The sequence below is a fragment of the Ciona intestinalis genome, unplaced genomic scaffold (genome assembly GCF_000224145.3).
Source record: "Ciona intestinalis unplaced genomic scaffold, KH HT000038.2, whole genome shotgun sequence".
NCBI lineage: Eukaryota > Metazoa > Chordata > Ascidiacea > Phlebobranchia > Cionidae > Ciona > Ciona intestinalis.
This window is the reverse complement of record NW_004190360.2, coordinates 126-14,784: the sequence shown is the minus strand read 5'-3', so window position 1 is coordinate 14,784 and position 14,659 is coordinate 126. Positions and strand designations below refer to the sequence as shown.

General features: G+C 33.6%; 1 protein-coding gene and 1 long non-coding RNA gene across 2 annotated transcripts; one reads left to right on the top strand and one right to left on the bottom strand.

Moving 5' to 3' along the window:
• Positions 1 to 80: 80 nt before the first annotated feature.
• Positions 81 to 880, top strand: LOC113474921. Its single transcript, XR_003396640.1, has 2 exons — positions 81 to 487; positions 574 to 880. It is a non-coding gene; the product is annotated as an uncharacterized LOC113474921 (long non-coding RNA).
• On the bottom strand, positions 758 to 13,893 carry LOC100180130 (MAM and LDL-receptor class A domain-containing protein 1-like). Its single transcript, XM_002125403.4, has 26 exons — positions 13,751 to 13,893; positions 13,472 to 13,549; positions 12,758 to 12,939; positions 12,142 to 12,220; positions 12,019 to 12,087; positions 11,357 to 11,449; positions 10,482 to 10,568; positions 9,565 to 9,743; positions 8,955 to 9,090; positions 8,467 to 8,565; positions 7,908 to 7,991; positions 7,646 to 7,836; positions 6,934 to 7,063; positions 6,221 to 6,337; positions 5,699 to 5,788; positions 5,186 to 5,373; positions 4,698 to 4,782; positions 4,401 to 4,457; positions 4,129 to 4,224; positions 3,733 to 3,816; positions 3,319 to 3,494; positions 2,693 to 2,819; positions 2,419 to 2,502; positions 2,096 to 2,182; positions 1,675 to 1,859; positions 758 to 895 (listed from the first exon to the last, which is right to left on the bottom strand). Exons 4-26 carry the CDS (start codon positions 12,161 to 12,163, stop codon positions 806 to 808), a joined length of 2,556 nt encoding a protein of 851 aa, XP_002125439.3. The 5' UTR covers positions 12,164 to 12,220; positions 12,758 to 12,939; positions 13,472 to 13,549; positions 13,751 to 13,893; the 3' UTR covers positions 758 to 805.
• Between the last annotated feature and the right edge of the window lie 766 nt (positions 13,894 to 14,659).

Sequence of the window (14,659 nt, the reverse complement as noted above, 5' to 3'; positions counted from 1 at the left end):
CACTGGGTTGGAGCAATTGTCGTTAAGTGTCTTGCCCAAGGACACATACGCCCACAATGGTAGCAGCGACGAGCCTTGAACCCATTACCTCCGTGTTGGAGGCAGGCATGCTAACCACTTTGCCACGGCGCCAGACATGCATAACTTTTGAGTAGATCCCAAAATGGGCACTACGGTTGAATATAAATTGGAGACGTTGAAGTAAATCAGATCATTTAAAAAATAGGATTGCAAGGCATTATTGTTTTTTCGAAACAGAGGAGAAACTATAAGTTAATAACCTAATTGAGTGACAATGTAATTAAGTGTTTAAACATAAAAAATCTTTTTCGAGAAATTTTTTATTTGTGCAAACCTTTCGTTTTTGAAAACTTTACACTTATGATTAAAATGCATTCTCTTGGCATATTTGGACATGGAGACTTACAATTTACCTATTCAAACTGAAACCAAATAACGAAGGGGCTGATGCACCAACCTCATTCAAGTAAGGCTTTAAGTTGTGATGAATATTAAATTATTTTGAATTTACTTTTAGTAGAGAGTGCTTTTGACAGTTTATTTGTTGTTTAGGGGGCAAGAAATAAAGACAAATTGTAGGAAAATCTATTCTTCTCAATGTAAATTCTGATGATGCCTAGCGTAGCTCTTCTAGTCAAGCAATTCTACTGTTGCTGAATTGAATATTTTTGGCAACAAGGATTAATGCTCTTCTTATACTAAAGTTTTTAATACATAATCACAACACACATACAAATAAATGCAAAAGTCGTTTATTTTTTATCCCAAGTCTCTCTGTTTTGTATTAAACGACACATGGAGCAGGATAGATTGTGATGTCATCAATCATAATTGTGAACACAGTCTCTGTGTCGCGTATTACATCGAATTCAATCTGCAAAATATTTTGTGGCACGTTACCTCTTTGCTGCTACCGTTGTGGCTGTTTCTATCCTTGGGCAAGACACTTAACGGCAATTGCTCCAACCCAGTGGTCACTAATGAGTTATCCAAATTATCAGCTACACATAAAAAATCCCAACAAAAAAATCACCCACAAAGTAAAATACTTGGTATCTTGTAAGCTGGCCAAGGTGTAAGAAACATAATCAACTGTCGTTTTTTCGGGCACGCTAGGATAAAGTAAGTTACAATTTTTTATTCATTCTTATTTCTTTTTTCCCACCAGTGTTACACTTTGCATTCATACTTAAAATATATTTATACCAGCATGATGAAATAACTTGGCAGGTTACCACATGATATTTTATTCAACATAATGGCCAATATAGGAACTTGTATTTTTATTGGACTACTGGACAATATTGACAACTGGTTTGGATTGAATAAATGTAACTTAATTTAGCCATGCGTGACAGGAAAATGACAGTCGATAAACACGGGTATTCATATACCTTGTGCCAGCTTACGAGTTACCAAGAATGTTACTTTGTGGGAGTTTATTTTTGGAGGGATTTTTTCATTTTTTTATGTATGGCTGATAATTTGGACAACCCATTAGTGACTGCTGGGTTGGAGCAATTGTTGTTAAGTGTCTTGCCCAGGGACACATACGTCCACAATAGTAGAAGCGAAGGATTAAAATTTTTCAAGTGTCTACTGTCTTGCTCAATAACAGGTATGAATAATAGTTTTGTAATTCGGTTACATTACCTGGTACAAACCAGTAACATTCGGAGTAATAGAAGAAACACAATTCTCCCAGATACTGGTCATCACTTGACATGTTGACACTAAGGATGTTTTTCCAGATAACTTGCTATTCACATTTACTATTGCTGTGTTGTTGAAATCTTGATGACTTTTTAACCAAAAATCAACACAATAAACTTGTTCAACTGAAAAGCAATACAAAATGTTGCACAAAACTTGTTAAAACGTAGTGTTATACAATAACTGTGACCATGAACACATTACACAATATATTTTAGTATGTTAACTTAAAAATGGACTAAACTTAACATGAAGAATTGCTGAACATGAAGAATTGCTGACCTAAAAATGTTAACAATATCACTATCGAAGTATGATAGTATAAGAAGAGTTCTATGTATGATAAGATGGAAATATTTACCTGCAAGTGTGATAGGGGGTGATGTTAATACAGCTGTTATGCCAGGTGGTCTGTTTGTAGCATCAACAATACCAGCATAGTATCCACCTGTTGATATAACTGCTACAAACTATGTAGGATTTAGGATTGCTACATAAGTTATTTTAAGATTAACTATTTTTGTGTATTTATTTTTGTTTAAATTTAGGAATTACATTTTAGAAAATCAAAACAGTAATTGAAAAGTCTATATTAACCTTTAAAACACACTAGTTATAATTGATATGCTTTTGGCAAAAGAAAGAAGTTGAATTAAATTTCAGTTTGTATTAAGTTTAAAATACCATTTCCAGTGTGGTCTTGAAATGTTGGGGTATTCACGCTTGGTGAAAAGAACCAATTCAGGTGAACAGATGATGCCGACCAGCCTGAAGTAAAATAATTATATATTTTATTCTATATTTTTTTAATACATCAAAAACTGCATTATCACAAACACGATATATTTTACTTCTTTTTTTCTTTTATATATATTTTTCAAGTTGGAAAAGTACAACAATACACAACAAATGCAATCGTGGAAAAAGGTATGTGAATACATAATATATGTCATCTTACCTCCACACAAACCCCAATTAAACGAACAATTAAAGTTTCGTCCAACACATGACCCACTGTGTATTGTGATGTCATCAATAGAAATATTGGAAACCGATCCAATTCCAGCAATTGCTTCAAACGAAAACTGTGACAAAATCCTTTTATTCTATGTTTAAGTAATATGAAAAGTTAAGTGATCTTTTTATAAGACTTGATATGTAAATAAGTGCATGGTGCACCTTTGTTTAGATAGAAAGTGAAAAACCAGGACAAAATATTTTTTAATTTGTGTTTAATATGTAAAAACCATAAAGCTGCAACGTTTTACACAGAGCTTCTCATAAGTACCAGATGAACAAGAGAATTTGTAATAAACATGTTTGCAACACTAATTGAATTTCTGTAAAATTAGTGCTAAACCTTAGTTTTGGACTTTTTTACATTTGGGTACCCTATTTAGACCTAAAACAAACTTCATATAAATGTAAGAGTATACATAGCACCAAACATAGAGCAGTGTTATTTATAGCATGTTGTAACATCTGCCAGTTTGATGTTATTTTCTACATAAGATTAAATGAATATGCTCCCACAGTTTTTGAGAGATTAATGATTTTTTTAAATATCAGCAATATATATTTGACCTGGGCATTGGGATTCTCAGGTCTGATTTGTATGTGAATCCCTTGCCAGTAGATAGGTGTGTTCACAGAATGAATCAGTTGCTTGGACTGTCCATCATGCATATAAACATTGAGAAATTGACCAGGAGAGGCATGCGTCATTAGTGCGTAGAAAGAAAGACAATACTCTTCAGATGCTGTTTAAGTTTGGATAGATTAAACCTACCTTAACTGGTAAAGGATAATACAAATTCTTTAATTTTTGATCAATATTTTTAATTTTTAAAAAGAAAATTGTTAAAGAATAAAAAATAAATTTAAAGTTATGTCTGTTAAAAAAATCAGTAGTTGCAGAAATTAACACTTTTTTGGTAATATTTCAAGAACTAAAAAGGCATTTAGTATTACTAAATTAATTTACAGTAATTGACTTACTGTTAAGCATCACATCTGGTGAATGAAGAACAGCCCTTGTTCCATTTGTAAATCTACTTGTTGGCACATAAGCAAACATCCCACCTTTTTCACAGATGAATTTAAATAAGAAAAAACTGTGTTTTTTCAAAGATAAAATATCTTCGTTTTTTTTTGTAACATATTTTATTGTGTAAATGATGTTTCCGTTTGCTGATACATTTTATTATAATTTAAACGATATGTGTTCATTGTGTGGTTAGCCGCTGTGGTATATCATAAACAATTTTTTTTATACACCACATATTTTAATCCTAAGGTGTGACAACGATGATAAAAGCAGCATACCATATTTTATGAAATAATTTGTTTGAGTAATTTGTGGGCAAATTACTCAAAATGCTGATCTAAATTTACCATTTTTCTGTCTTTCCACCACCACGTGAGTTTCAGTTATATTTATTCTATTAATGAACAACCAGTCAAGATCATCTGACATACTTTGTTTCCAACCTTAATAAAAACATAATAGTTATCAAATGGTATGTTAATATTTATCATCAGGGTAAATCAATTGTTATGCAAATGCCCATCATGTGTTGTGCAGCTGTGACGTTTTAATTCCCCAACATTTAATGTAAAGATCTATTGAGTTTAAACCTGAATACAAAGCAATGAATTTGACTTACCGTGACAAAAGTCTTCAGTTTTATCAAAAGAACAAGTGAATTCAGATAGCCCAACAGCTAAAATAAAATAAAAATAAAATTATACAACTAGGATAATATTGTATTAAAATTTTAAATTATGTCCATTACAATACCAAAGATATTATATGGAAAATTTGTATTTTATGATTAGTAGATAAGATTGTTTTAAAATTTTATGGTATGATAAATGGAAAAATCGGATAATTTCTTTCAGAAACATTCTGCACTATTAATTCATGCATTAAGAAAAGGGCATGGAGCAATAGCTTCACTTACTGTCATCTGGACATTGTGTAGGTAGAAGAACAACATCATCAAACAATACATTAGCGTAGGCTGATCTCTCCCCATGGAAACCAATCTATTTAGTGTAAAGTTTTAGTTTTTTTGGTGGAGAAAATAAAAGTGTAAGAACACAAATTGTGTCTATATTGTTATTTTACCCTTATCCCCTTTTAATAGTTGTTTTTGGTAATGCAACGAGTGCAATAAGTGCAATGAGTGCAATGAGTGCAATGAGTGCAATGAGTGCAATGAGTGCAATGAGTGCAATGAGTGCAATGAGTGCAATGAGTGCAATGAGTGCAATGAGTGCAATGAATGCAATGAATCATTCATTTATTAATTACTATAACATATATACCAACATATAACAATCGTATCATATGTGTAAGATATTATTCCAACTTGATAGTGGGTGTAAGATTAATTTACAGTTTACATACTTAATACCCTAATACATATGTTTCTTATTAGTTGCTTACCCGTATTGGCTGAGCAGATCCAGGGACATTAACTTTAGCATTCACCCATTCTGTTGTTCTCTGTGTGAACCAAGTCAGCACGTTGTTATATTGTAAGCTGGTTGGGTGATTATACAAGTAGACTTCTAGACGACTACTTGTACGACCCTGGATGTAGTACCAAAAGTCAAGGCATCTTGATGTGTTTGCTGTAAAGTTTAGATTATAGTAGAGTATAAAACTGACATTATATTGCGAAAGTTGACAATCTAGATTTCAAAAATGTAACAAAATGTGAAATAACACTCAATACTGTTACTTTTCTTTATTTTTATATGCTTTTTTTGCAGAGACTGACAATGCCATTTAAGCGAAATATATTTCTCTATTACTAGTAGTGGTTGGACTTGATTTTTGTTGGTCACGTTTTCTAAGCACCAGATTAATAATGTTGGATTTGTTCTTTTTTAACTAAAACACTATAGTCTATTTATAGGAAATACGTTTGGTCTGAGCATTTTAACATATATCTACCTTCAATTGAAATGTTTGGTGTAACTAGCAATGCTGATGTAGTGGCCCATGAAGAGTATTGGTACCTTTGTATATACGCAAATTTTCCACCTAGTAATATATTAAATTTGTTAGGTATTTTTTCCAACAAAAATCTTTGTTATGTTATTTGCTATAGTTATGGTACGGTACGTTACAAAAAGGTCTGAATATATCATTAGTATATTTGATTTTCTGCTTAGAACAAAGTTTAAAATCAAGGTAACCTATTATCTGTGAAGTATTTGGTCACTGGATAGGATATGTAATGACAAAAACAGATAAAAAAAGAGATTTATAACCTATACTCAGTGGATTGTTTGGACACATCATTGGAGTTGAAATGAAGCATGAAACAATATATTAATATGAAGTTAAAAAATTTGAATAATATTTTCCAGAGAACAAAGTTAACTATTACAAAAATTATATTATAATTCCTTAGAAACAAGTGTAGCCTACATTAGGCACACTTTAACAAAGTATAAGAAAATTGTAAATTACCTTGTCCAGTATGATCTGATGGCACTAGGCTTACTGAAGTAATCCTATGACGGAGACTTCTTGTAAAATTAAATCTATCATGCTCAGGACCTGTTTCTGGATCTTCTATAGTCCAACCTGGGATTAAGGAAATTGAATATTGAAAAGTATCATGGGAAGTAGTTGGTTGGATTGTGTGTTGCGAATAGAGTTGGGGCTGTGTTGGCGATAAAGTCTGAAATGAAGTAGCGCTGGTCGCATGAAACACATAAATGGGCACCCCGAGTGAATGAATGTAACTTACTTTATCCCCGCTTGGCCGGATAACGACAGTCGTTATCACACGGGTTTTACACCTCGTGGCAGCTTACGTTACCATGTTTGTTACTTTGTGGGTGATTATTTTTTGGGGAATTTTTTAATTTTTTTATGTGTGGCGGATAATTTTGACAACCTATTAGTGACCACTGGTTTGGAGCAACTGCCGTTAAGTGTCTTGCCCAAGGACACATACGACCACAATGGTAGCAGCGTCGAGCCTTGAACCCATTACCTTTGGGTTCCAGGCAGGCGCGCTAACCACTATGCCATGGCGCCGGGGTGTTAGGGTAATGGGCCAAATCTGGCGAAAATTCTAGGTCCTTAACAAGGTCCTCACCCTCAAAGAATAGAATAGAATCATGGAAAATAAAAATCCAAGTAGTCAAGTGTGTATTTAATGTTGATGCCCTCACCTTCACAAAGTGGCACATCATCATCAAAAGTGCAGTTGAATTTTGGAGTAGGACAGTTCCCTTCATACATTGCAACATCATCAATTGCGATATCGGAATTATCGTTACCAAGTAAAACTTCAAATCCAATCTGAAAAGTTTTTACTGGGTTTATTTTTGGTATAATTAATACTATATTATTGTAAATTATATAAAGCATCTTTATGTACATGAGAGGCATGAGTATATTTGTCTTATGTATAAAAAACTACTATATTATTATGTTACTTCTGCTACAAGGCATATTATAAATAATATTTTAGCGGCTCATTTGGTCTAAAAAATTATTGTATTTCCAACGTTTCATCTGTCATATGCCGAGACTTCATCAGCGAATGTAACGCACAGTACAGGCAAGCGAAAAACATGAAAAAGGGGAAATATAAGGCAAGATAAGCGTGAAAAGGGCACTGTAAGGAGGAGATAGTGTTAGGGCAAAAAACACACCGCAGTCTAAAGGAAAACTCGATGACGAAAGAAATTATATGAGGTTATTGTATCTTCTGTTCTTTGTTGGAAATAAACTACGTTTTTATACCGGATGAGCTGCTAAAATAATATTTATACCATATTATTATTGACATGTGATGTATTATAATAGACCATTAAAAATGGACATTGGACAGTAAAACGCAGCAAGACATGTATGATATATTATACATGCTAAACTTACTATAAATGGTTCTGCTTCTCCGTTCATCTCAATTAAAGAATGTCTCCAATGAGTGTGAACTTCAGAGAAACTCTTGATTAAATTTCTTTTGGTGGAACGCTTTGAACTTGCTTTAAATACATTCAACAGACTTCCAGCACCAAGCTCACCCCTTTTGTGGTACCAGAAATCGAAACAATATGTGACATTACCTGATACGCAAATATTTTTATTGATTGTTTGCTGTGATTTTTTATAAAGAAACACAAAATGTCTTTATTACTTTTCTGATGAATTCTTGGCGAGAACATTGCACCACGGTTACCGGCTGTACCAGTATCAGCTTCCACAAATGCATAGTAACCCTCTGTTTATCAAAATAAAACAAGTTAAGAATTAAGATCTATTCCATCTATGTGTGGAAAGTAAAGTTTGTCTTTGCAATATTCTATTCTATACTGGTAAAGTCCGTGTTCAAAAAAACCAAGTAATACTGGTACAACCATAGCGCACAAAGCATGACAAGGTCTTGTTTGAGAATGATATGCACTAGCCGTGACAGTGCTTGTTTATGAGTTATCACATGTGCAAAATTGTGGGTAAATAAATGAATGCAATTTATTTTATCTCTTCGGTTACGATAACGAAGAACAAAAGAGTTGGCAACCGCTAAAAGGCCGGTAGTAACGGTAAAACAACAGTTGTTAAAACACGCTTATTGATATAAAAAAGAAATACTATTTTGGATACAAGGCGTGACCGTTACACCAAATGTTTCTCTATGCTAAGAAGTGATAATACAATATTCCTAGCTCAAACGTCTTAAACAAAATTAGACTTACTATTTTCAGTGTGTTCATATTGAGGGCCGGTGTTTCTTGATGAAGTTGGTCTATTTCTTAAGCGCCATGTAAGTTGATCTGATCTGCTTTGGGACCAACCTAAAAAATAACTTCTTAGTAAAGAAAAAAATCAAAAAAAAAATCTTATTAAATTATGAATTTTATAAATAAGGTACAGGTAGTCTTTACTAAACTAATAATTTTAGTTTTGCTTTGACAATCACACCAAGTAATTGTAATTTATTTAATCTGTGACAGGACACCTCTAGCACAGAATATCTAAAGATCCCGTGTTTTAAACAGCGGTCTATGGAAGTCGTGAGAATACGATTTTATGATTATTTGAGTTTTCTTTGTTTACTAAAAAATGTGACAAGAAAATAGAATGATAAGGTGTCTTATATTCCCCCACCCTACTATATTTAAAATACATCTATTATGTAAAAGTAGTAGAAAAATGAAAATATTTTTTACAAAGTAAAATTTACCTAAACATAGCTGGGAATGGTCAAAACTGCAGTTGAATGGCAAGTCAAGGCAAGAAGTTGGGTATAATACAATATCATCAAGAAACAAAGAATCAGATAACCTGCGGTTCCGGGGGAAAACGATTTCAAAAATATACTGTGGAATACAATAAAGATAATGTTATTATATCAATTGAAGTTTTCAAAACATAATTTGCTTATTTATGAGCAGATTTGTTCTCGCATGGCAATTTTAAAGGATATTACACAAGTGTTCTTTTTTATACACCTCATGCTTTATGAGTTCCAATGCATACAAATTTTTGCTTATTTTTGTTTTTGTTATTTCAATGCTTTTTTATGTCAATTTGGATGACCCAATAATGACTAGTGGGGTGGAGCAATGACCTTTAAGTGTATTGCTTAAGGGAACAGACCAACACAATGTTGACAGCAACCAGCATTTGTTAAAAGGCAAACGTTTAACCACTGAGTTAACCAAATGGTCCCGCAAAATTAGCCGGTAAATATCCAATCTGGCTGTGACAGCTTTTATTTTACAGTTAAGCAATTGAGCTACATGAGCAGTTCTACAGTATATAAAAGCAAACAACTCAGCAACCATACAAACCTGAACAGGTATATTAGACCCTCTGATAGTTCTACCAAACTGATTCCACCAAAACTGTTTTTTTGTTGATCTAAATATCACTGCTGTGACGTTATTTTTGACTTGATGCACAGCAAAATTATAATTCCCACTTCTTCCATTGTTTAAATATGCAGCAGTGAGACAATACCTTGAAGTGGCTGCACGGAAATATTTCTGCATAATTCATCCCAACTTTTAAAGGTGGCTGTACACAGTATCCGGAATTCGTCCATTTTGTCTGTTTTGTCCGGATTTCGCTGCCGCATGCGGAACTCGGTAATGGGTTTGCATACGACTTCGCAGGCGAATTTGCATGCCAGATACTGTGTACAGCCACCTTTAGCCAGTTAATAATAATAGTAACAATAACTTTATTTGTCTCTTCGATTAGGGTAGTATAAAAAAACTATAAAAATATTTTAAACAAAAAGACAGGATATAGCGACAAAACAGCAGCTGTTAAAACACGCTTGCAGTTAAAAAGATAAGGTAAATATAAATCAGCATAAAGAAATAGTAAAGCTTTGGTGACCCAATTTGTGAAACTGCAATGTATACTTTTTAAATGTTACAACTGTTACATAATGATCAAAAGCCATTTTAATCTCAGTTGGTGACTCAATTAGCAACCCACTTATTTACTTTCAATTAAATGTAAGATGGTTTTAACTGTAAGCCTATTTTAAAAACTGTTGTTTTTTCGCTATATCTTGTCTTTACTTTCAGAATATTTCTAAATCTTTGTCAAACTAATCAAAAAGACAAATAAAAGTTATTAAAATTATTACCTACAACTAAATCAAAGAGTTGCACTTTAATATAAAATTACTTTTATGTGAAAAGTACAAGTTTGTCAAAGCTGCTTTGGGATTTAAAATTTAAACATATTTACTCACTGTTTAAAGTCACGATTGGCGAAACAAGCTGAACTGAATTAGAAGTCTTACCATCTCGGAGGTCTGGTACATAAGCAAATCGACCACCTGTGTACAAGATTGTGGTGAAAAATTTAAATTAATAAAATATAGTTTATCCTTGTGTGGAGGGCAACTCCAAGAGATACAGCATATTAATGTTCTGTGTCCGACGCCGTCGTATAGTTGTTAGCGCACCTGCCTTTAACCCAGAGATAATGTGTTCAAGGCTCAACGCTGCTACCATTGTGGGCGTATGTGTCCTTGGGCAAGACACTTAACGGCAATTGCTCCAACCCAGTGGTCACTAATGGGTTGTCTAAATTATCAGCCATACATAACAAAAACACCCACAAAGTAACAAACATGGTAACTCTTAAGCTGGCACGAGCTGTTAAATCTGTGTGATAACGACTGTCTTTTTCCGGCCACGCGAGGAAAAGTAAGTTACATTCATTCATTTGTGTAAGGGTATAATGAATGCTTAGCATTTCGAGTTTGTTTATCAAATATGTCTTAAATTAATAAAAACTTGTTTATCCTTGGATGGTGGGCGACTCTATACCAAGGGAGGTTCTATCTCAAACACCTCGTGCCTGTTTTATATTAGTTTTGTATAATTCTGACACTGTCGAACAGTGGCTCAACTCTGCTACTATTATGAAGGAATGTGTTTCAAAAAAACAGTTATGTCTTTGAGACATGTGTTCCCTTATGAATTGTCCAAACACTTGGCTACACAATGAACAATGAAATGCTGGGTTACGTTAACTGTTAATGCCCTGTCACTCAAAAATGAATGAGTTATATCTATTTATATATTGGCATGAGATGTGCTGTATGTATTAAATGCTTACCATTTCTAGTATGTTCATATTGCTCCAAGTAAGTATCAGGTATTGCACCCTGTGCAAATAGCAACATCTTGTTTCCAGGCCCCTGAGACCAACCTGGAAAATAAAAGACAGTTATTTAAAACACATTTGATAAAGGAAAGGTATGAATACACATGTCGTTTCAGTTTACCGTAATACTGTTCTAGTAGCTGCAGGTCGTTTAAACCCTGATTGCTAAATTAAACTTATAGTTCCGAGTGTTATAGCTTCATAAATCCACGCCTGGTTGCAATGATAATGTACTGGTAATTGAACACAGTTGTTCACATGAGTTATGGGAAAAGTACAGGTTGTTAAACAGCCACAAATTTAACATTTTCTTTGCACATTTTTGAAGTAACACCGCAGTGTTTTAGAGGTTAAAAGAGATGAAAATTTGCTACTTCTATGAAATAGGACCTCACCCATATAGAATAGAATACACTTAGCTTTGCTTAGAAATGAATCAGAGTTAAATTTAAGGTTTTGATCTAGCGCCATATTTTTAGATGCCTAATTTAGAAAGAACAAGAAAGAACTCTCCTTTAGAAAATAGCAAAATTTTCTCATCTTGGGTAAAAGGTATTTGCTTGCCTAAGTCCCAAGTCATGGGATTTCACCCAAATAGAATACAATACACCCACCTTTGCAAAATGAGGATGTAATATCAAATTTGCAACTGAACTGATCGGCAGGTACATGAAGTGTAGGATCTGGAAAAACATCAGTTGAAATTTTATGACTTCTTTAACTGCAAAATATCTCACTTTTACAGCTTGTGGGTTGCATTGTGATGTCATCAACTGCAATTATTGATTGGTTATTTCTCGTAGCGTGAAATCCGATCTGGAGTAATAAAAGATTTTGGAGTAAATCTATCGTAATAACAGTTACATTTTTTAGAAAAATCATTACTTTAAAATAAAAATATAGCTAAAACCTGAGTACCAGGTTACTAGTTTATAGTATAGGAGATAAAGTCTTTTACAATTTTATTTTATTTTAAAGTAGCAAAATCATAGTTTTTAAAATAAAAATCATGGCTTTTTTAAAAAAAAACAAACTGTTCACCAGGTTACTATAAACCTTATCATTTTGAAACAATAAAGATTATTAAAATAAAGTATTGATATAGTAGAGTGGGAGAAGATGGAACACTTTTTTATTCTATTTCTCGTCCCATTTGGTAGTAAACAAAGAACATTCAAAGAATTATAAAACCATACCCTTTCGACTCGTATAGACCGTTGTTAATTGTTTAAAACAAGATCAGGATATTTGGATACACTGTGCTAAAGGTGTCCCATTTTACCCTACAGAACTATACAAACCGTTCTACCCTTCAATAAATTTAGATTTGCCTGCAACTAATTTAATACAAACCTTAATAGGATAAGTCGTTCTCTTTATTTCAACTTTTCCATGCTGCCATTTCGTAGCTGGAGTATTAAACCAAGTCAACACTTGGTCCTTGTAATTTAATAACTCCCCTCCTAAATAAACAACATCTAATCTTGCTGTACCAGAGATGTAGAACCAGAAGTCCAAGCAGTATGTGTCACTTTCTACAAAAGGGATGAAATATTTATATGAAAGTGGTGAAATATATATTCAGGAGTGGACAGATAGGCAGACATGAATTTTGGTATGCTGAATTATGTCTTCGTCTTTGTAAAGGGTAATTCGTGTGCATTAAATGTCACTTTCGATAAAAAAGATGAAATATTACGTTACTGAAGAAAATTATACTTTCGATTGGTTCGGTTATTTATATCCCTGTATTATTTCTGTTATCTTTGTTTGCCACTCTAATGGCACAGTCCAGCTTTTGCAGTATGTCGTACTACACCAATAGTGTGTGATCAGGCATAAAAAAGTGTTAAGTCAGTAGTTAAGTTTATTAAGAGCACCTCACAACACAAGCAGTTTAGAATGAATGACCAACAAGGTCAGACAGGAGGCCAGACAGAAAAAGGAAGAAGGCAAAATCACTGAGGCAGAACATAATGCATATGATTGGGGAGGGGCACCGCACAAACAAATTAGATACAATAGGAACTAAAACAATGATAACTTAACAGAAAGTCAAAAACTTACCATTTAAAACAATCCCTGGCGAAACTAATAATGGGACAAATCCGGCAACATTGTCACCAGCAAGTGCATATTTGCCTCCTAATTTAAAACATATATTTACCAATTTTAAAAAGAAAAAACAATAGTATGTTTACATTAACCTAACACCATTTTAAACTTAAAATATTTGCAATAAAAAATTAAAAAGCAAATCTTTATAATATTTTTACATCAACAGTACATTTATTTGAATTGAAAATATAAAAAATTACTAATACAGAATTAAATGCAATTTTTTACCAGAGTAATCTGTTGTAGGAGCTCCTACTTGTGTTGTATTTGCACCATCGGTGTAAGACCAGCGAGAAAAACTACTTTCCAACCAACCTTCAACCAGAATGAATATTTATTTCACTGTATAGTACTAAACCACTAAGGCATTATTTATTGTATAGTATTTTTTGTGTTTTTGGGTTTGTATTGAGACGCCAAATTGTAGAATGAAAACTAAGGTGAGCACACACGTATATATAGGGCACTAAATTGCGACATAGCGACACTAATTACTACATAGCTAAACAATTAATAATGAAACACGCTGACTGCGGCACATTGCGCAAGTCATGTGGCTAAGGCATGCCAGTGCCTTTGTGTCGCGGGTGAGCTCGGAGGCGTGTCCATAACAGTATTAGTGGTTTAAAAGCTTGCCATACTGTTGCTATCATTATAAGTGTCTTTGGGAAAAACACTTATGGTTCGCAGGTTGGCTACTGTGAAACTATTGAAGCAGGCAAGTTTGGTGCTGTAGCACAGTTGGTTAGCTTGACTGCCTCTAAACCATAGGTAGTGGGTTCAAGGATTTTCGCTGCTACGTTTGTAGGCTAGAAACTATTTTAGAGCAACACCTATTGCTCCAACCCAGTGCTCCCACATACGTGGTAACTCGGAAGCTGGCATGTGGTGTGTGAAACAGAACACTAGTGATGTACCGAAGTTTCGGTTTGCCGAATTTATTCGGCCGAATCAGCGATTTTGACAAAGATTCGGTTTTGGCCGAATCGTGCGTAAAGATTCGGCAAAAACCGAACTTTTTTACAGACAATATAGATACGATTAGCAAGAACTTGCGCAATTTGTGAGATAAGAATTAAGGACTATTTGCAACCAATAAGTTTAATTCAATTAATCGTCATGCTTTATAGCAATGCT